The sequence below is a fragment of the Galendromus occidentalis genome, unplaced genomic scaffold (assembly GCF_000255335.2).
Source record: "Galendromus occidentalis unplaced genomic scaffold, Mocc_1.1 scf7180000077488, whole genome shotgun sequence".
Classification (NCBI taxonomy): Eukaryota; Metazoa; Arthropoda; class Arachnida; order Mesostigmata; family Phytoseiidae; genus Galendromus; species Galendromus occidentalis.
Genome location: NW_003805476.1, coordinates 1,898,502 through 1,921,488, shown reverse-complemented (window position 1 = coordinate 1,921,488; position 22,987 = coordinate 1,898,502). Strand labels below are relative to the sequence as shown.

Below are 22,987 nucleotides of genomic sequence, written 5' to 3'. Positions count from 1 at the left end.
ATACAACCGTTCGCGAATCATCATAAATCATTTCGATTCCATCTCGCTCCGAGGCAGAGCGCTGTCAAGAAGTCGGCAAGCTTCCCCGCGTCGCCCTTTAACTTGACACGTCCATCGAATACGTTGTCGCCATATCTCCGGCAAGGGCTCTGACGCATGAGATGAGTCCAGTATCAAAAACGCATACCTTCAAAGCGGCAAGGGAGACATCCCGAACATTTCAGGCCGCCTATTCGGCAGTCCTGGGCAGAGAAAAGCATTAAAGATAGCCGTTCGCATGTCTGACAGCCGCCCTGTCGGCCAAGCAGCTATTGGTTAATGATAGGGATCGCTACAGTAGTGCAGAGCATAAAGAGCGACACTGTCTGCGAGTCGTCCGTCACCAAGTCGAAGCGAGCGAGACAACGACTCAGTCAGTCGTCGAGAAACTTGATGACATCAAGGCGTTAAGCGAGAAAACCCACAAACGGACCAAGCTCTTAGGCGATCAAATCCGTCGTTCTCGGTAACGGCTTTCCTCGATTGTGTCGTGTTCTATAAACCGCATTGTTTACGCGCATTGAGCGCTAGGACAAGGATGAACCGCAAGAGAGTTCTGGATTTCCGGGAATCGTCATAAGTCAGCTCGCGATATGCGCGGATCGGGTTGAATGTTCCGAGTATAATTTATTCATCAGTATCATGGGATCGTATGCATTTTACCTAGCTACTCTAATCATGGAAAATAATTTATCTTCAGCCGTCATCTCCGAGATCGACGCCGTCCTGAGTCCCTGAGAGCGGCGGCTACCGGTTCGTTCCTGATCGACCCCGCGGAGCTCGGCGGAGGGAAAAAAGAGAAAAGACGGGAGAACCTTTCTTTCAGGACGTCGTCGCGGAGTAAGCGAGCATTCCTGATCAGGATTGCGGAACATTGGAGTTCCGTAAATCACAGGATTGTCTGAAGCAGAGCTTCTTATTGGCCTGTCACTCTGAATTTCCGACAATCCCCCTTTCGAAGCGCAATATCAGGTCCAGCGAATCAATGAGAGCTGATGTTTGCGCGGCATTAGTGAAAAATAATATAGCTCCGGAACGCGGGATGTTGTCTCTCTGCGGCTCTGTGAGTGTCCGAGAACGATCACGATGTCGAACAAGGTTTCACTCGAACCCGATCGTAAGACCATTCCGCAAACCTCTATGTGACCGAACTCCACAGGATTTTGTAAGGTACACAGAGCTCAGTTCAGAATCCAGTTCGTCTGATTCGGTCTTCCGGGGTCAGGCGGGACCAGTATGACCGATAGAAGTTTTTCTGGAGGCGCTCCAAGCCGACCCGCGGAAAAGCCATTACGACAGCCGAACAATACACTTCGAGATAGGACTTGAGTGAGGAAAGAAAGACCTTCCCGAACAAGTCAAAACTTGCAGTGGATGACACACACCACACGAAGCATGACCACGCCCGAAGGAACGTAACGAGAGCCCAACCTCGAGCCTTAGAAGGCTCTTGCCGACGCCGACGCCAACCTACCTGTCCGCCGATTGCATCGGAGACAAATCTATCCTCGAGCTCGAGTCGGTCTCAGGCCTAGCGACAGCATGAGCATTTACGAAGAATTCTGGCTCGTTCAAACTGTTAGCTACAAAGTTAAACGTTGGCGGCTCCGCGTCGCAAGCCGAAGTCGGTCCTACGACGACAGTCGACCGTACAATCAGCAGGTCGTGGAATCCCACGCGTTTCGTAAGGAAAAAAATCGATTTTTCTCCCTCTTGATAAAACAGAAGACACTTGTTCGCGGTTCGCGGAGTCTGCGGGACTTCAGACGTTCGGAAGCAGCAATCTTACTGTATTACTCCGAGGGAAGCACTGACGTATAACGAGTCTCGACAGCGCGTCACGGAGAGCTGTGGGAAGATTCGATTTCATCGGAATGAGTCACGGAAATGGCTCCCGCATAGGTTCGCGATTCCTCCACCTTGCGTTGAAGTCAAAGTTCCACTTGTGTCCGTTCGCACTGATGAACTCATCCAGAAACACTTATACGCCCAGCTAACAGCCCTGACGCCGGCTCTCCCGAGGAATGAAAGCTGCGATGGGTGCTTCGGGCCTCCCAGATAACGGAAACGTTTTTTTTCTCAGCCGCACAGGTGTCTGGAGCCGTAACATCTGTTCATGAATTTCGAAGCGGGGGCAGCCATGACAAACTTCGCGGTCGAGGTGTGAAACTCGCGCGACTTCTGCTTGACTATCCCCAAAACGGTGATTCGAATAACGAGGAATCGATGTCTTTCTCTGGAGGGGAGCTATCTCTACGATCGACCTGCCTCTTGAACTCAACGGACAACGTTTTCACGTAACGCGTCGAATACATTTTCTCGCTATCAGTTCGAAAGCTACTCCACGGCTGCTGACCCCGACCCGCTCGGTCTTTACAGAGAGTTTCTTCAATGCTGCGCCGACGGCACCGACAGGCAATCCGGCTCTCGCCGAACAAACAGAAGTGACCTCACACAAGGCATGAATTCCCTGCGACTTGTCCGAAGGCGGGCGATGCTTCCACGGAGTTTTTGATCGAGACCTCAAGCGATTCTTTCTGTGACGCCGCGCCTTGAGGGATACAGTCGGGAAAATTTACGACTTGTCATGTTGTATATAAACGCAGTAGATTCTCAGACAAGGAGGTATTCGGATTGGATAGTCCTGCTTTGCCTCGAATGGCTCGCAATATCGTTCGGTCTAAGCGATGGACTGGGAAACCATATTCATTGTTCTCATGATTCATTCCGACCCTCTCCAAGGGACCCTACAACCTGATCGAAGACGGGGAAAAACAGATAGGATGCCGCTGATTCGCCCGCGCTGAGAGCAGTGTTTACATGACGACGAAAGGGAAAACGATCGATCTGTGCTCTACGGCACGTTCCGCATGTTTCTTTTGAAAAATCTGCTGACTGGATCGTTCCACCATGTCGAGCCGTGCGATACCGCGCGGCGTGGACCGACTAACGAGAGCAAGCAATATCTATCCTTATGGTCGATTCGTTTCCGGCGCCTTATATGGCCGGTGACGTTCGGACTCGCCATGTGTAAACTATAAATCTCCTACACCGCCAACAGACCACCCGTATTTTCGTCCGTGAACGTCGATGTTAAATTCGGTCGCGCGCTCCTCACCTCAAGGGACCAGCGAGGGTATGAGCCGGCAAAACCGTCCACAGAGATGAGTCACTCACTCAGCCAGTCGGTTACCCGGACTGCCGCTGCAGAATTTCAGCGCTCACTCCGCAAAGTGACGGGAGTGTACTTTCGCCCGCTGCGTGGCCCCCGAGCGCGGAAGTCCGCGACACTCACGATAATTCAGTCGAATGGATCAGGAATTCACGAGCAGCTCGACGGATATTACGTCCAACGGATGTATCACTACGCGATGAGTGAACGAACGCTTCATTCGACTACCGCGGCTACAAACGTCTGAGTCATCATGACGTCGTGCACTAGTTGAGCCAAGAATCCATCGTCCAGGATCGTTTCCAGCCTTCGGAATTCGCTCTGACTGAGGAAGATACTACTTCTACTTCGTGGAGCCGCTTCCGTCCAACAACACAATTCAACATTACCTCAAGTATCATCAGCATTCAGAGGAGCGGGAATCGTAGATCTGAGTAAATTGTGCTATCTGCAGGTAAACACATCCCTGACAGATGGTGTGGAGTGTTCGCTTCGAAACCATGCAGGCGAACTAAATATTTCAGGAATGTCTCACAACGTTCCGCGATGACCTTATGGCTCTCTACTCCTTACCAGGATACAAAGTACTTGATATATGTCCGCTATTGTTTATTTATCATAAAACAAGCAAATTTGACAGACTGCTTCATGAGCAGACACGTAAACAGATCAAAATTGTAACTCGGCAAACGGACAATTCATGCGAGGAGCTTTTCTCCGAATCATGGATGCTTCGGCTTGTCGCACGAATCGTCCTCATTTTGAGGACAGCTCCCGGAATGACCGACTGAGATACCGAATTGCATTCAGGCCTACCGACTCTCACTGAGACGCAGAACAAAGCTCTCCCGCGAGACGAATCCTTTTATTTGACAGTTCTGACAGATTATTCCGACTCCGTCTGTATAACGCATTCAGTCAACCGAATGAGAAACAAGAGCTCTGAGTTAGCGGTTCCGGCGACGCCGACGGTGAGACCGTCATCAGACAGAATTCTCGGAAGTCAATGCATCGACGCGAGGTTACACAACGGTACTCTCTTCACGGTAGTTCCACGAGATGCTCCCCCGGGAGTGTGAGCGAGTATGTTTCGAATAGACTGACCGTTCGGAGGCGGTCTTTCACCAGTCACTCTGCTAATTCACAGCTGGTCTTCCTTTGAGCTTTCTCCATGAATCTAATGAACACCGCGACGCGTGGCTTCGGAGTCCGCATCGACATATGGACAACATCCAGATCCGACATACTCGAGATTCAGATATCAGGACAGTCCGCCCGCTCGTCCGCCTGACAGCCCACCAAACAGACAGAGGGCCCAACAGCATACAACACCACACCCTAAACATCTTTTGTGGTCGTCTGACAATGTCCGAGCAAGGCGTACTTAGCCAGAGCGGATCAGAAGAGAAGTAAATATAGAAGAGTACTTTCGGCTCGACGACCGATCCCACCGGAGTTGCCTCCGATAATTCCGCTGATAGATGAGAGCGACAGCACCATTAGAGGAGAACCGCGGTTGGAGCTTCTCCGAAGATTGGCTGCGATTGCTCATCGCTAAATATTGTGAGCACACATTACCCCAATGACCGCCGCGCCGTTCTCTAACAAGATCCACTTGGAAATGTACAACTACAACCATTAGGCCACGTTAGTAAGTAACCGGCCGAACGACCCAGTAACGAACGCTTGAGCCCACTCGAAAATACTGGTCACGCAATAGCATCCCCGCGGGAAAATGTACATATTGCCAGGGAACCACCTCTGAGGCCTGTTGCTTTTAGGGATCGGTCCCTTCGTGGTGGAGCACCTTCGGGTACCTTCGATGACTCACTCGAACAGAACTCGAAGGAAAAACCCCTGAGCCACAGGATGTATGTATGTATAGTAGGCGCTCTCCTCGGGCGAATCCGCTTAGATCATGCACGGGGCCGCTCTCTCCAATCGGTCCTCCCACACCGGCTGACAATGAACTGCGGTGAATCGACAATTTTCCTTATCAGAAAAAAAGACGAGGGGGAAGCTTGTTCTTCAGGCTCATTGTTAACATTGTCAGTCCATAGACCGATCGGGGATGCTCGCTCCGAGTCATACGGGTTATTGTGTAAATAATTTCAGATGCTAGCTCACTGGTGGTTCAGGCAGGCATAGGTTGGCAATAAGTCGTCAAGTAGGCAAGCGCACGGCCCAACGAGTAAGTCATTCACTCAGTCGGTTACACAGAGTGACTGTTCAGGGACGCGTTCCGTGGGAAAATCTAACGGTGGATTCCACAATTTCGAAAATTTCTCCGATGGAATAACCGCATGGTTCCCAGCCCGTTTCTACGGAAACGATGGAAAGCGCAGAGAGCCCGCGCGAAAAGACCTTCTCGAGAATATTGAATTTATTTCGATTCTGAATACGCGAAACGTGTCCTCTGGGCGCCGAATGTGAACGTCTACCAAGCATTATGATTGGAGCGAGACTCGACACAGATGAAGAAAAATACCTATCTAGTTCCTCTAGTCTATGTCTGAGCGCCAGTTTTGACAGCTCGTTCAAACACCCAAATCGCTTCGACATCGCTCTGTGAAACAGAAAGACCATCGTCTGTATTGAGAGCAGAATTCCATTTGACGAACACTGCTCTAAACTGTTAAGAACATCGGTTTCGCGAAGTCCACACATGGGATGGGTGGCGCGTTTCGGAGAGCTATTTTTTGTACCATAACTTATGGAGCCGGGCCTCCGATGCCCCGAATCGTCGGCCCACTCCGTCAAAATGTTTCAGTTAATGTACACCGAAACGTTTCGGTCTTACGCTCATCAGCTCCCAACGAGACTCGAGGGACCGACGTAATTTTTCCGCATTGATCATGACATCGTTGTTAGAGAAACGCTCAGAATCGGTTGATATCATTCCACGAGCTCAGCATCAGGAGCAGGAATCCGACACCGGACGTCCATGAAAACGAGAGACAATGTTTTCAAGGCTCGGCATATCAGTTGCTTACCCACTCTCACCACGTCGCATTTCTCGACGAAATTCGATTCGTTTTAAAATATTGAGCTCAACGAGACTCGTCGGAAGGCAACTGAGCGCATGTCGCGATTTCCACTCTAGAGTCGTTCTAATGAACGCTGAAGAAGGCTAGGAACGATTTCCAGATGCGAGGAATTCAACAGAAAATATGAGCCGGTCTAGGTATTCGAGAGACTGTTTCAAAACATTTGCGGTCCGGTATCCCAAAGAATGTCGGCAGACAGTCGCTCGAAGCCGCTCAGTTCCAAGTCCCAAGCCACAACAATGTTTCCGGTTGGAAATTTTAATTTCGAGGTCAAGGCACTCGTGGAACCGGTTCATAACGGCGCTGTGGTGAGTCGCTGTTATGACAATATCGGCGTACGGATACCCTACACTACCGCTAGAGGTGAGCAATTGCGCGACCGCTTGCTTGAGGCCCACACACGCACAAACATGTTCACTGCATATATCGATGGAAGACGAATCCGCAAACCGATAGATTTATTGCGCCTTCGCCTCAATCAGAGCGGGTCTCCTTTCGGCGTGTTTTTCACCTGAGCCGAGATAAACAGACATTTGCTTCGAATCACAAATCGAAAGCTAGGTCATGGAGATTGAAGATTCCTCCACTGGAAGCCTCGGGGAGATCTACGAGTTCGTATCGAGGTCGCTTCCGATTGCTTCTTTGCTTTTGATATCGCCGAGCTCACGTGTCGAGAGAAAGAGTCCCGAAATCTGGTCTAGCAACGAACAGAGGAAGAAAAGAAAAGTAGCTCCGTCGATCCGAGTCAGCAAGGTTCCCACGTCAGTCTCGACACGTTCGAGTTTCATGGAGTTAAATAAACACGTTTGAACGGTCAGCGAGCCCCGGCCGGCGTCTGCCCCCCTCGGTAGAGTTTTATGAATTCAAGCGCGAAAGCACAACACGATCCGAGAAGATTTTCGTTGGTCCTCTCTCTACCCGGTGTTTTCCTCGACTCCATCTAGCTTATGCCCCGAATCCAGGTTCGCCGAATTCCGATTGAATAAAACAGCGGTGGGTAGTTTACCACGAAAGCGATTCAAGCTGACAGATCGTCGCAGAAAACACATTGCCTCCACAAAATTGCTCGCAGCATGAAGTAATAATGGATCAGAATCCCAGGCTGGGGGACAATAGCCTGTGCCGATTCCGGACGTTATCAAGCGTTCAGAAGAAAACTTCCTAGTCGACACCGACAAAACGGTTCCCAATCTATCATGGAAGCGGCAGCCTCGACAAACGATTGCAATAAGAGCCGATTCACGAGCAGGCACCGCGGTGGAGACAATGAACGAGTGGAGATCAATCACTTGAGGAAGTTCAAGGCGCGAACGACTAATGAAATCTCGTCACTTCCAGTCCCCAACGCACTCGAGCGATCGAAAACATCAGAAATCGCTCTTGGGACGTGATTCGAACACGATTCATTCTACGGGTCGGCATTCTAGGAAAGTGCACCGTAGAATGTCATCCCAGCAGTTTCGTCTTTCGAATATTTCGAGATATCAGTGCGGATCCGATAAACACAAGCGGCCCGCCTCTTGAACTCACGTCAGAAGGGAAAAACTGTAGGCCATGCATGGTTTACACTCTGCTTCTTCTTCTCTCAGGGAGCATCCGCGCTTTCAATCTCCATGTGTGTGTGTTTGTGTGTAAGTCATGTTCTTCTCTGTCAGTCAGCCACTCACTCACTCAGTCAATCTTCCACCGGCTCGGGGTGAAATCCAATTTAGTGTGACATTTTCCCCGAAAGCTTCTTCCCTCTCGTAAATTTTCGTCACGCACACGCATTTACACACTGGAACCCCGCTAGTCGCACGAACGTGAAGGGAACGCTCAAATAGGTTCGACAGAACCCGCTCGAGTTGGAGCGAGTCTCTAAACAAGGCGCTCGGAGCGGGTTCACGGAGCGCTTCGATAACGACTTCTCGTCCCGGCCGATCCTCTGTCAGTTAAGCTCGCCGGTAATAGAATGACATTATCGAATTGTCAGAGATTTCTATCGTTATTACGATTGCCTCGCTCAGCGGTACTGTTCGCCGCCTGCTCGGCTCGAGGAATAGAGAGGCCCCACGATGAGATGCAACAGGTCGCCGCTACGCAGACTTCTGATCGTTCGTGCTCGTTGTTGTCGTTGTTCCCGCTGCTGCTGCCGCCACCGCCGCTGTTTCATGGGCAGACTTATGAGGCTACTCGTGGAAACTCGAACAGAAAATCAACTTACCAGCTGCCTCGTTCGTTCCTGAGTAGTACAACGCTGGCTCCAAAATCCTTCCCCTTGAATCCAGCACCTCCGAGACTTATCACATTGTTGAAGTCGATGTTCAACGAATTCACACACAACAGTGGTAATAAAACTAGCAGCAACGGTGGTATCAACGGGCACCGCCAACTCATGATTTGATTTTGAGCAAAAAGCGGCAAACTGTCAGAACTAATTGTCACAACAGAACAGATCCTAGCAAGCGATCGGGCAGCATCACAAAACTGTTCACTCTATCCGCAACTGAGCCAACTTCTTCGTCCGCAATAGACACCACCTGCGTTGTTCGTGCTCCGGCCGAGACTTGCTCGCCCTACCCTGTGTGTCTATGCTGGCCGATCGTAGTTGTGAGCCGGCGGCGGGAATCGAAAACCCCTCTCCATTTGAGAGAACTGCGGCCGACAGTGACGCGAGCGGCGTCCGTTCGAGGCTCCAAGCCGGCATGCCTTCCCGAACCAATTTCGACCCGGAGCCCCCCGAAGCTCGGAAGAGACTCCATGGAGAGACTCAGTGAGGGGGAAGAGACACCCGCGAGGACCGGGAAGCGCTCCGATGGCGTCGGACGCTCCTTGAGATCAGAGTTATCCTCCTCGTGGCTCGATCCCTCTCATCCAAGAGCGCGGAAAGCAAGTGAAGAGCTCGATACAGATGTTGGCGCCACCATCCCTCGCCGTTCGCTAAAGGCGGGACGGCGCTTCATCATCAAGCGCACACACTGTAGTATTTTCGCTTGCGGTTCTCGGAGTGTCCGAAAGCTCTCAGTCGCGCTGGAGCCTCATTGTTATAGCCACCACCAACACAACGAACACATTCGACAATGGAGTCCTCGAAAACTCGCAGCCGAATTCCTGAGCGGACTTGAGCTTCACATGAAGCTGCATGGTCTTTGCCGTCGCTGTGGGAGAAGCCTGTGACGTCAGCGAATTCTCCTTCAAGGAATCATGATGCGGTCATCTTGTGACTCACGTCATCTGCTTTCCGCAGAATGGACAGGATCGGGTTTCGTTCTCCTTCCGTGATGCCTGCGCTCCGGAATCCGGAAGACGCGGGGGCAGGAATTCGGTGACTCTTGAATGTAACATCCTGAATATACGGCGGGACCCGATGAAATCTCCGCTGAAGCGCGAGCTGAGCGGGAAACAATGATCGTTGGGTGAAAGAGGGCGTCGGACTCGGGAGACACATCTCACAACTCAACCACCAATCGTGAAACACAACGTAATCGATGCTTGTTAATGTTTCTGACCGCGGTATCGTGGATGAAAGACGTCTCCCCGAGAGGAGTTCTTGTCCTTGACGACCACAATCTTCTGTATCACTATGATTATTCTTATCACTATTTATATTATTATTCTTAAAAATAATTCTCATCACTGTATTATTCTTATTATTATTTTTTCTTCTGTATACTTTTGGGAATCAGTGTGACATGCTCGAACGGGTATTAAGTATTATATATTCCCGCTTTTGGCATGGTCTTTGTTCGTGCCGAATTCTAAAACGGATCCGGTCGGCATGGTTCCGTATGTTGTACAATTGAGGATCGACCGCTTATCGCTCCCAAGGGTTCTCAAAGTCAATTGAGTGTCTCGTCAGGGAAGCGTCGTATTGCTGCCGTTCTACGCCCGCTGCCTACTACCTTCGTTGAACACAATCATTCCGAATTCATGAATATGATGTGGGTACATGGGTTTCAATCCAGGCGGATGCCACGCGGTCCAGACACTTTCCCGAAAAGTTCGGAAGGACTGGGAGAGCGGCTTCTCAGCTCGATTCAATGGCGTTTCCATACAGAATTCCGAGGAAGGGTCACTGCAAGTCTACAGAACACTTATAGACACGCCTCGCGTTGAGCGTTCTAATCGGAAGATGATCTCGGGATTCTCCGCTCCACAATCCTTCGTCGATCCGATTCCCGTACCGCGGCTCGACGTACTCAGAAAATCGCGTCGGCTCCGCCTCCGAGAACGATGAAAGAGCAGCTTCAGTGTCAGATGGATCAAGCTTGTAAAACCGCCGCGGAGAGTCTCAATCACGGTCGGCGTAAGTAGTTTCCGGTCGACGAACGCTGTAATGAGTTCGATAAGAAGGAGGTCTGCGCTCAGGCGCTTAGTCGAACATAGATCGGTGAACAGATTCCGTCGTACAAGAACAGTGCACCCTTCGGAAGCACTCAAAGCTAAACGATTGACGTTTCGAATTCAAGCGGGTCATCTGCATGAAGCGTTTCTGAGAAAGGTCGAAGATCTTTGACCGCGACGGACGATCATCTATAGGCTAAGCGAGAGCCACCGTAGTGTCACGCTCGGAGCCCGCGCATTCCGCAACATAGAAATAGTCCGGAAGAACTTTCCGAGAAAACGCGAGGTAGACAGAACACAGCCAAGTGTGTCGAGACGCTTAATTGATGAATAATCGGCGCCATAGCATCCTCCTGTCTCGCTCTTGAGTGATCTGCGAAGAACTCGTATGGGATAGAGTTTTGTTTTCAAAAATCCGATGTAGCGGGACTCCTCGAGTCGTATTCTGTCGCCCGAAAGAAAATGATACATTGGAGCGAAACGTAACGATTGCTCCCCTGCGCGGCTTCATCGAAGGAGCAACCGGGAGGCGGCATCGTGTCGATCGTTTGGAGCGACTCACGAGAACGTTTCGATGAAAGCGACGATCTGCTTCGCATTGAAGAGTTCTCAAAAGCTCCCCGCGGACGCTGGGTGCACGCAGGACAATGTGAGTCGAACATTCTTCGTGTCCGTAGTGACTTCTTCGTTCTCATCTTCGATCATTCGCGGTCGCCCCGGCCGGACACGAACGCCTCCTCGATCGAGGCTGACTACCTAGGCTCCGACTGCGCTGATACAGGGAGCGATGAGAACTATTGGACGAGCGAGTGAACGAATAAGGGCCTCCGAGTCTGCGAGCACCTGCCTCGCTAGTTGCTGCGAGCGCTCCTCCAAAGAAGAGAAACTTCCACGACATTGGAGTATGAGCCGAGATATCCCTCTACGTTCGAGCCGAAATAGGCGACAGGTCTATTTTCCTAGGAACTCCCGGTTCTGAGAATCGCCGCTATTCACTTAAGATGCACCTTGAGCGTCGAAGTATGACTCTAAACCCCTTAATGGCCCGAAGGCCCCTTAATCCTGTTCGACACTCGGCGCGGCACGTAAGGCATATGAGTGAGTCATGATCAACAAAACGGCGGGGTAATTTGTCAGGTTTGTTCCGGTCGGAAAGGATCGGTTCGCGGATGGTATCCGTGCTGTCATTCATTGCTGCGTTTCCAGGCAGACTTACGCGCCTCGATATTCACCGTCCGATAAACTATTGGGCCTAGCAATTCCGAGAGGACAATCTTATCACAACGTCATGACATTGTTTCCAGATTCGGGTTGACCGACAGTTCCGCGCAAAGCGAGCCTCGCAGCGCGCCAAGTGAGCTTTCGATTTCGTGGGACTTGGAAAATTGGGTCTTTCTCCCAAATCGAGATAGAACAGTTGCTGTCGGACGAGACATCGTCAGGCTTGCGATCCTCTGCTCCGATGGAAAGAGGGAGCATCGTTTCGGAACTGTATGAGAATCCTCATTCTCCACTGTATTCGCGGGTCTCGCAGCGATAAAACTGTGCTGGGTGCTCGAGTTTTTGGATAATAGGCACCGATTACCTCCTGCCCCCGACACCCGAGCCGGGGTCGTATTTCGTGACACATCCTCTCGAACGAAGGCTGTGTGCGTGCTCCGAAGACTCATTGCTGCCTTGAGCATAGTCAGAGAATTAGGTATTTATTTCCCCCATTCGGCTCGTCCCCAACTCCATCTCAAGCCAGGCGTCCATGAGTCAAGGATGCCTTCGACTCACGCGAACATTCAGAGTTGAAGATTTTTGAAGGGAGAAGCTCCATTTCATTGGAGTCTCCGAGACGAAAATTTTCCTTCCGATGTGGTATGATCCGCCTCTACTGTGCCATTGAGTCGTCGATAGAGATCATTCGGCGCTATATCGGCGGGTCTGATTTGCTGAATAAGAATTGATCATTCCCGACCGAAGTCTAACGAGTCTGAACGACGGATCCATGATCGGTGACCCGAAAATACAATCTGATCGCTGGCAAGGCTCTCGATCCATCGAATTCATCCTACGAGCAAAATAACCCTACTTCTCCTCTCCATAACTTCCGAACAAAGTCTGACAACGTCGCTGGAGGCGTTCGACGTGATAGATGCTCAAATTAATCTGACGAATCAACAACAATTAGTCAGCGAAGCCGCTAATCGAGTACTCACTCAATGACTCAACGGTCGCGACCGGCGGGCTCGACGCTCAACATCTATAAAGCTATACGGATCGCCGATCTCGTGACCTTGACTCACACCGTCCGATTTCGTGCCGCTCTCCTCCCCCTTCGACACGACCCATCCTCGAAGTTCTCTCTGCCAATCTATTCGGGAAATTCCCAAACGCAAGGATCCATTCTTAATTTTTCAGCCCAAAAAACTCCCATGCCCCCGCGGATACTCGAAAATGAAGCCTTCACGCGGCGTCAGAAACTATCAAGAGCTCCACCCGAAATCGGGAAATCTCATTGCTCCCTCGAATATGTGAACCAAGATCCAGAAGCCTCTATTGGAGACCGAAGGCTATGATTAGTGGGAGGCGATGTCTGAAGGCGTTCGACAGACCCTGAGCAGCCTCGCTGAGGTTCGCTTTCTCATTCATCGATTGTAACCGAAACTTTGCAAACTGTGCTCAAAAGCGAGGTGAGCTTAAAGAGGAGTACCGACTCTTCTTCCAGAGAGTTCCAAAGCGTCAGGGAGGCGAGGTCGGCACCGATCGAACGGCACTGTGATGACTATTGTCGACAATCTGACAATCTGGCTCGGGGCAAGCGTTGGTCCCCGCTCGAAAGCCTCTCACCCGGAGTATGCTCTTACGATCGGAAGGCCGTGTTTTAGGTCTCGAGTCCCGAGCAGAAGTTCTCAACACATCTCTCCAAGTTCACGAAACTCAGAGATTCCCGTCCGATTCTCCGAGGTGCCCCATTCTGCGAAGCTGACCATGACTGCGACTCCTGGTTCTACCTTGAGGTTCGTGAGTCTGGCGCCTTCTCTTTCGTATCTGAGGGACTCCGACATATTCAAGGCAACTAAGAAGAATCTCTTGGTGCACATGCTCGCTCCGGGAGGTTTGACTCGAATCTCTGACCAATTGAGTCGTTGACGCGCTTCGTGGCTTCTTGGGAGCGGACCATGGAATGGTACGCTCATTATACTCAGTCAGTATTCTGCTCGTCCGCGACATGACAAGCTTTCGGAATGAATTTCTGCCGGGCAGCCCGAGGCCGATTCCCCAAGTCCCCGTCGTCGAACGATTGCTCTGCCGTTTCGCTAACTCTCTCTTCTCGGGGGTATTCGACAAAGGTACGGGCTCCACTCTCCGAATCGACGTGAACCCGAGCGACCTCGTCACTGGAAATGCCCAACTCCATAGAATTGCGCAGTCCGCAAGGGCGTTGGGAAGACGAGCGCTTCCCTCAGACTTGTCGGAACCTCTGAAGACTTAAGAACATCCAGAAATCCACAGGAGCCGGTCCCTGCAGAAGCTTCGCAGATTATCATCGGTTCAGAGAATGCCCCGAGCTTTCCCAGCGTGAGTGAATCTTTCCCGATCACAAATTATCGCTCGTTCCTCGAGCCGCGGATGGGAATTCTCGTGAGGATGGTGTGGGCGAAGTCGCTGCATACGCGACAACAGATAGCTTCATGGAGCATCTCTCATTGATGTGATCGTCGTGAAGAAGACTTGTGTGTATGATGCGGCCACTCATCGATCTCTCAGGGAGCAAACGTGGAAACCTGGATTCAATCCGCGATATTTGACCTCTACAGCTTTTCGCTTGGTGGCATTGAGTCCGAATTTCCCCCGATATAAAGCTTCATATGCACAACAATATGTCCAGTTTCACTTGCCTTCGACAAGCATGCAGAATAAATTTTCCAAAGGTCAGAGTTCCCGGCCAAACATCCTGCTTCAAGGGAGTTCCTTCTGATTGAGCTTTTTCGATTACATGGGGCATCGAGCCTGAATCGGGAATAGGTTTCTGCTCGAGCTGCCGATGGTGGAAGGGATTATCCTCCCCCCTGCCGCCATTGGATGCTTGTCGAGAGTCGGGAAGTCTCGTGAAAGGAAATCTATTGGAATGTCGCGAACACTGTTACCACCACCCATCTCTCCATCTATCATAGGGCGCGAAGCATACAGACCGACAGTGGCGTAGCGGGGCGAAATGGCGCCCAGGGCGAATCCGAAGAATGTCGCCCCTCAGCGAGAGCATCCCCGAAAATGCGCCCTCATTCCTCGTGTCCAAAATCCATGTTTTCGCAAGTCCTTCCCACCAAAGCGGCGCCCCTGGACGGAAAATTTCTCGAGGAAAAGCCCTGTTTCTGGTTTCCAGAAACGAAAATTGCGTCTCGGCAGCCCACGCCCGGATCAAGTGCCTCGGTTCCCCTCTCGGAATACGCCATTGCAGATCAATGAGATCACCACCGGAAAAGTCAGCAGAAGTCGGGAGAGGACACTCGGGAACTCGGGAGTCAGGTGAGGCTTGTGGTCACAGGATGATGACAGAAGAATTTCGCTTGCTCGGGGAGAGCTCGGTTATCCTGCAGAGAAGCCCGATGTCTCGCGACGAGCTACACCGTCTCCACGCGCGGAGGGATCGCGGCTTCGGAAACTCCTGTTGTTATTTATGCAAGAGATCGGAACCTATAGCGAGAGTCTGTCTACGAGCCTGGAAGGACTTCTCCGTATCGATACTTTCCTGCTCTTCCCTTTTTGAGCCTGGTGCTCAGAATCCACCCCGGTACCCCTTCCGAAAACACCTGGCTGAGTTTTAGCCGCAATCATGTCCAAGACCGAGGACAACTCCTTTGTCTCTGCTGCGGGTCAGAATGCTTTTGAGGAGTGTCAAACACGACAGAAGTAGCGGTGCGACCGTCGCTGAGCCCTCCCGGGGCAGTCTGATTCGCGCCATGGCGCGAATCAACCTCTCAACCTCGCCCCGAACCAAGGTGATTTCAAAAACCGGCTGTCTGAGTTAGTAGAAGAACCGTGAAGAGTTAGTAGACTTGGAGCGTGGATTCCTATGTGGAGAGCCGTGAAGAGTTAGTAGATTTGGAGCGTGAATTCCTGTGTGGAGAGCCTACCGATCACGGAAGCGATCACGGAACGCTCCCTGGGTATAACGGAGGTTCTAATCCAACGAATTTCGAACGCATCAAAGATCGTTCGGTGCCCACGGGAGTTGTCATCTCCGTGGTTGATATCGCTCTTATTGGGATCGGGAGCTTCGTCGTTGCCGGGTGCGTCGGGACGGTCTCTATCAATGTCCTGCATGTTCCGGAAGTGACCCGAAGCCTAATTTTCATTCATACATTGGTGAGTTCACTGATCACGAAGCCTGGGGACCATTCTCTGACCCCCGAGACGGGCGCTTGAAATCATGCCTGTCCGCGATATTCTCCAGAAGATTGTCTCCATGCCCGACTTCAGTACGCAGAATATCCTCGTCTGGTTCCTGATGCGCTACCCATGCCCCAAGGCGAGAAAAGAGGCAGAACAAGCGAGAGCCTAGGAACTGGATGAGCTCGGTTCCCATACCCGTTCTGGTGATGGAAACGACAATGCCGAATTAAACGTGTCGATGGATTAGGCGAACTCTCTCCATTGTATATCTCACACCGTGACGCATCTCGCGACTGCGCAGAAGCTCAGCGTCCCATAAATGTGTATCGCCGAATGTGCGCAAGACGGTATTTTGCACAATTAACTTAGCGTTGTGTAGCTGGGATTTTCTACGGGGTTGGGGGGACGGTCAATTTTTTTTCAGGGGGGAACGCTTCGGACTCCGCATTCTTCTCATACATGGGTAGTATAGGGGGATGGACCCGGAGGCTTGAAGCGAAAAATGCTGGTTTCTATGGTCTGCAATACATTACGGGCGCGACCCGACTGGAAGATCCGGTGAGCGATCCTCGTCGACGAGCGTGGCACTCCGTAGCGATGCGTTTTTCTTTGACGTGACTCCTCCTCCGGGCTCTCTCGTACCTCGTAGCTCGGGCTCTCGTAGCTCGTGTGAGATACTCAGCTGGTCCATCCCAGTTCCCGACGCTTTCCGCGAGACGATGGACCCCGATCAAGTCTCGTCCTGCGAAAATCATTCTGTGTCAACCTCAACTTTGAATTGACGTGGCAATGAGCTCCAGGCGCTGTTGCGCGCCGCGATGACAATTTAAAATCTGAGTCACGCCGCACCTCCTCCTCTTTTTCCCCATGCTCTGCTGACGGGACACCGGCAGCAGCAGCGGCGACGGTGCTGATGGCGGCGGCTGCCTGATTCACTGTTGCCAGCCCGTATCCGCTGATGACAATGATCTCTCATTGAGGGAGGCCATTTTGATTCGGAGAGTCGCCGACTACACATAGGTCCGTCCACACCGAGTTTCTTGAGGAAAAACTTTTGTGTTCCACTGTCCACAGAACAGCAACGATGCCTTCCGTAGACGAACTCTTCGTTCACTGCGAGAAGTTCGCGGCAGGACTTCCGAGCCCGCTGCAAGGGCTGCTCGACAAAGCCTCGAAAGCCACGAAGGTTCCCAGATCGAAGCTCGTCGCAGGTATGTACATGATCCCCTGCATTCCTCGAGAAGCCTTCGGTCTTCTTCAGGAAATTTACCGCGTCGTGAATTCGGGCTTCAGAAGACTCCGCGCACTTGTTGAACGGAGAGTATGTGGGCGGATGGCCGGTAAGCGCTCGACAGAGCTAGTAGACGACTCGTGAGCTATCCCTGTTGACGGCGCATATTTTTCAATACACGTATAGGGTCCATTCGAATCAAAAATGAGCCGCGAATATTTCGGCGAAGTTTGGCATATTTCGATTCCGTAGCTCGGAACTTCAATCACGCGTATTTCTGACAGTCATTCTCGTCGGCCGGCGACAGCGGCTGCGTCAGCAGCTCCTTCCTGTTGGAACGGAGCCTCCTGTTGCCGTGGCTGGCTCGCGACGAAAGCGTTTTTTCCTCGATGAGGACTCCGATTGAACGACGAAAAAACCGTGATCGAGAGGAATCACGGTATGGTCCTCCCTGAGGGAGATCTTCCCCTCCCGATCGGTGTATTCAATGCATCGCAAGGAACGTGTAGGAACCAATAATCGGAGGAACCGTATCAACATCAGCGACTGTGAGAGCTCCATTTGAATATACGCGAATATTCTTCGCGCAGGCGGATCGCATTGCCTGACTTGTGAGCATTGGCCACTTCCTTGACTCGGTCACCGGGTCGTCAAGTCCGCCTCATGAGTGAAAAAAGAACTTGAGCTGTTCGTGAGTCACCGGTCGGAACGCGAATCGGCCGGTCCGAATGACCGACTTCTGATTAGCCGGCTTTTACTGAATGTGCCAACGAGTAACTAAGCTAGCTGGAGCGACTCGGAAAGCCACTTGTTCAGCAGAACTCCGACCCTGATCTGATTATCAAAGCGAGCAAAAAAAAATGAGTCAATGTTTCGGAGTTGTCATAGTCGTCGTCGAGTTGCGCTTGATGAGCGAGAAAATTCCTAATGACGCCAGAATCGGAACTGCTGTGGTTTCTGCTGTGCCTGCGTCCAATCAACGCCGATCGGAAACGTGTGATCATCTCACGAGTTTCGTTCCGTGAGATTTACCCTGCGCTCCTGCCGCGTCGTCGTTAGAGGACATATGGTCTCGGAAAAACTCATTCCAGAAACTGGCATCGATTAGACACGATTTCGGGATCGGCGTAGCGGTTTCAAGCGGATAGTGAGCTCCTCCGGGAAGCGTCGGAATCTCCATCGACTTTTGGACTCTGGAAGGATTCGGCTCCGCGCTTCGGGATGGAGGTCGAGGGATGCGAAAATCCTCTTCTCGAACGGATGCTCACGCTCACGTATCGGCAGGATTTAAATCGTCGTCGGCTCTTTGCAGCGGGAGAAAATATCTTACCAGAAGTATAAATCTTAAAAGATTAGATTCCCTCGAACCCTGCGGCGTTCTAAGAATGTCATGGTAGATTATTTGGCGAGACAGCTATTTTTAGAGAAATTCCGGTTCATTCGTGCAAGAGAGTCATATCATCGAGGGTTGTGCACATAATGGCGGAGCCATGGGAGTGCTCAATTAGCTCTCATTGAGAGATTCTGCCGAATCGTTGTGTTTTTAAAACAAGACATTTTGATTATGTAATAATCTTGCCGCGAGACAATGTTTTACGGCTGAGCGAAAGTTGTTTGCGTTGAGAGATTTGAATGGCGGTCCGTTGAAAGCTGAGCGAACAGCGGACTGAGTCACCCCTATGAAGCACGAAGTCCGAGTTGGCACGTACACGAATTCGCTCCGCCGAATTCTCTGCGACTTACGATCCATTCCCCATTTTGTGGGCGCATCCACGATCCCGTCCGATGCTTAGAGGGTACAAGCGGAGATCTCCAAAATTCAATGAGGAAACATAGACGGTACCTGGTCGTATGTTGTTTTCTCTTGATTATGTACAAGCGGCTCCATGACCTTGGGAAGTGTTTGACGTCTGATCGTTTCCGTCTCTGTGAACGGAGAGATGCTACCCGGCTCGGTCGGATACAGAATCGGTTTCCTGCGAGAATTTCTTCTTTCGCGAAGACGCCATAGGACGGCTATAGTGAGCCATCTTCCGCGGGAGGCGAATTCAATCCCAGAGAGGGTTTCGATCATGGAAAGTCATCTGTCCGACGTACGAGTTCAACATCACTTCCTTTGCTCAATCACCGCGGTAGGCCGATGGTCATACCTTTCCCGAGTGACGCGGAATTAGAAATTGCCCTCTAAGGGACCCATCCCTCCCCAGAGGAACTCAGGAACCCATCCATTTCTGACTCACGTGCGAAGAAGACGCATTTTATTTTGTGATGAGTCGCCTCTGTGAATTCAGCCAAACGCCAGGTCGGAGTTGAAAACTTTAGGCCTTCACTTATCGAACGGCTCTAACTTCGTTGGTTGCCACGGAGAGTGTCTTCACAACAATCCTTAGACTGAGCTTGCGGGAGTAACCAACTTGTTGGATGTGATATCTCTGCAGCTGCTCCAGCCCGAGAACCACGATGCGCCCCGCGTCATAATCCGCGCGATTTCTCATGCGCTACTGGGCAATCGGCCCTCGTTGCCTGAGCGAGAGCTTGGACGAACGAATCTGTTCCGGTGCGGGCCATTTCTATGTTGTTCTCAGATGTTCGTCTCAAGCCGCTTCCCGAATCCACGACCACTCGACGTGAAATCCAAGCGTCTCTCAGAAGCCTGGTTCAACTGGTATCGGGACTACCAGCTGTTTTCGGAGGCGATAGGTCTTTGCCGAGAGGAGCAACGAGTTCAAGTCAGCCACCTGCTTCATTGGATTGGTGATGACGCACGTCACGAGTTTTACGCAGGACATCCGAGCCGGTCCAAATTCGACGACTTTCGCGAGACCGTAGCATGGTTCGAACACTTTTGCAACCCTCCCCCTTCTCCGGCTGCGCCGCTCACGCTCCATGGATGGATCTTCGCTACCGGAGAGAGAACAAGTACGACCTCCGGAAGAAATATACGAGTCCTCTATTCCGCTTTTTCCCCTCGAATTTCGAGTTCCCATATAAATCGACTAGAGGCGAATGGAGGCTCTCCTCGCACTCGTTCGGGATGAGTAATGCTCTACCAGAATCGAAGGTGAAATGTCCCTTGAAGCCTCGAAACGGAGGAAAGTGAGTTCGAGGGGTGGTGTGATTCAGCCGTTGCCATGGCGTATGGGAAACGGTCAAGTTTCATCGACTGTTCCCGGGGAGTGTCCGGGCGTGAGGGTGGGGCTTTCACCGATGGGCGTTGGCTGTTGTTTGAGAGCGGCGGGCTCGTGTTTCGCTGGTGAATGTTTAACAGAAAATTAGACACCACGGGAAACACTCAACGAGAGACATAGGGGGCATCAGAGGTAAAGTTGGAACGATGATACCTACGTGCAGTCATGAATTTCGTGATTCTCTGCTTTCGATGGTACTGAGGCGATGGACCGTTGGAGGGAATGCTCCACAACGGAAAAGAGCACGCAAGCAATTCGAATCAGCTGCGGACTGTTTCTGTGCATCGGAAACCCGTGCGAGCTGCCACCTAGTAGAAATAGTTTGGATGAGCGGAGAGCTGACCATGGAGTGAAAAACAATTTAGGTATCAACATGAAATCCGGTTTATGGGAACACCGGTCGATGGGATGCTCCGCTGGATAGAATCGCCCGCAAACAGTCCCAATCGCTTGGGCTCCATTGATTTGGGCTGCGGTCAATCGAAGTATCCGCTCATTGGGATCAGAACGGCCCGGTCCCGATGTGTTCCCTCTGAGCGCAGTTCACCGTCTTCTGCTACACATGGACCTTGCGTCGCTTGACTCGCGGAGCTCCGATCAAACACTTATGAAATAATTTCTCTTCAGGTTTCTTGGCCCTAGCTGCACTGTACATGATATTCGGATACTTCGCGGCGTTCATCTGTAACTTCGTCGGATTTGCTCTACCTGCCTACTGGTCCATGTCAGCCATTGAGTCGTCGAATAAGAACGATGACACCAAATGGCTCACCTACTGGGTAGTTTTCGCCGCCTTCAGCTGCGTCGATTTCTTCGCAGACGGCATCTTCGCGTAAGTTGAAAACTCGAAGCGGGGGACCAAGTAGGGCGCTCCCATGTGCTCCTCCGTATATTTTCCGCAGACCACCGATCTCTCTCATCATCATTTCTTCATGGCAGAGTCTTGTTTTCCAGGTACTTCCCTCTATACTGGCTCACCAAGGTGATCTTCCTCGCTTGGTGTTTCGCCCCCACGGAGGCGAATGGGTCGCAGGTGATCTACACTAAGATTCTTCGGCCGTACTTCCTGAAAAAGCAGAACCAGATCGACAAAGCCATGCAGAAGGGAGCCGACGTCGTGAGCAACCTCGTGAAGATGGATTAGGGCCCGTGTGGGAGTTTTGGTGCGAAATCGAAAGACAGGCAACTCAGATTCCACATTTACTCACGCAGCGTCTATATCTACCATAATTTCGTGTAACCACCCGACCCACCCCTTCCTCGGAGAGAAACCTACTGGAACATCTCCATTAGTCCACATATACATATATATATATATATCTTTCTACGAACTTGTCTTTTGAGTCGATCTTGATGATTGATAAGAGCCGGTGTCAGCTTCCCAAACGGTTGGGTCTCGCGCTCCGGAAGAGCTCGGGAACCGGAGGTCGCGTCCCCTCCTCTTCGTCCCAGCTCGATCGGTCGCTTGCTGAGGTTTCGCCGCCACGGAAATTTCTTTAAGACCAGCGAATGAACATTTCTAAGAGCCCTTCCGCTGCCACAAACTTCAGCTTCGGACGAGTTTCGTTGAGATGAACATCCATGTGCTGTTTGGATCATTCTTGGTAGCGTCAATTATAACATCGATCGCCTCCGTTTGGGTAGCTCGTACACGAATACTTTCCAAGTATGGCGATCCCGACGCGACGTCAACATGGTGTTAGGTGTACTTCTCCTCCTTTTTTATACAATTTTTGTTTGAGAAGCCTCAAATTATCGACAGACCCTATATGCGACGGCGCTGCGCGCTTCGATCATATATTCTCAACAAAGCATCCCAGCTATCAAATAAAGATGTGTACAGAGGAAGTGTCAGGTAACAAGGTATTCATCAATCCCGAATCGACGACTCACCTCCCCCAAGAATGAAGAGGTTTTCTGAGCGTCATCCCGAAAAATATTCGAGCTCATTCGGAGAGGCTTCCTCCCACAGATCATTCAGACGGGGGCCGATCCACTCAATCTAATTTTTTTCCGGACCCATCAATGGCGCCAGCTCTGTCTGGATAAGCGCGGTTCTCCCGATTTCCGCGATCCCTCTCTGGCTTCTTACAGCTCCATAGGCTCAGGCATAGCTTTAATCTGCCCGAGAGAAGGGACGTCACGATAATCAGGAAATTTTCCTCCGGTATCCAGTATCGGCTGGTGGGGAAAAAAGGACAATAAACGCCGTCATTGGATTTTTTTGGCTATTTCCCGAGAATTCTTCGAGCGGAGAGAAGCTACGGAAATTATTCGTATCGATTCAAAGCATGTGCGTGGGAGCCGGCAGGAGCTTCGATCATTGGAGATCGCTATCATAATGACAACTAGCTCCGCAATCGAAGGAAGACTAGCGCGATAAGCGTCCGATCCTCTCAGATTGGGATTCGATTAGATAAGACGGATAGATAAGGGATGCGGTGAGCTCGAACTCTACACAAGATTGAAAGGGCGCATATAATCAGCGCTTGATCTCAAATATTTACTCATCGGACATTCGAGAGGCAGACCGGAGGAGCGCGGAATGTATCATGAACTCCTCTCTGCACTGTCACGGGAACAGCATCCTCGGGATATCATCAGA

The 22,987-nt window shown here is 51.2% G+C and overlaps 1 protein-coding gene across 2 annotated transcripts; it reads left to right on the top strand.

The window, feature by feature from the left end:
* The first annotated feature begins 16,897 nt into the window (after positions 1-16,897).
* LOC100907958 (receptor expression-enhancing protein 5) lies at positions 16,898-22,244 on the top strand. 2 transcript variants are annotated; one of them, XM_003746112.2, is made up of 3 exons: positions 16,898-17,174; positions 21,010-21,214; positions 21,337-22,244. In XM_003746112.2, the coding sequence occupies exons 1-3, from the start codon at positions 17,048-17,050 to the stop codon at positions 21,524-21,526; spliced, it is 522 nt and encodes a 173-aa protein (XP_003746160.1). In that variant the 5' UTR covers positions 16,898-17,047; the 3' UTR covers positions 21,527-22,244. The 2 variants fall into 2 exon arrangements, with proteins under 2 accessions (XP_003746160.1, XP_003746161.2); XM_003746113.2 differs by lacking the exon at positions 16,898-17,174 and adding an exon at positions 17,265-17,303.
* Positions 22,245-22,987: the final 743 nt, after the last annotated feature.

Excerpts from the sequence above, each read along its gene's own strand:
- LOC100907958 (XM_003746112.2), top strand. The coding sequence starts at position 17,048 with ATGCCTTCCGTAGACGAACTCTTCGTTCACTGCGAGAAGTTCGCGGCA. Across the intron at positions 17,175-21,009 it reads CAGATCGAAGCTCGTCGCAG|GTTTCTTGGCCCTAGCTGCA; the intron begins GTATGTACATGA and ends ATTTCTCTTCAG. Across the intron at positions 21,215-21,336 it reads TTCGCAGACGGCATCTTCGC|GTACTTCCCTCTATACTGGC; the intron begins GTAAGTTGAAAA and ends CTTGTTTTCCAG.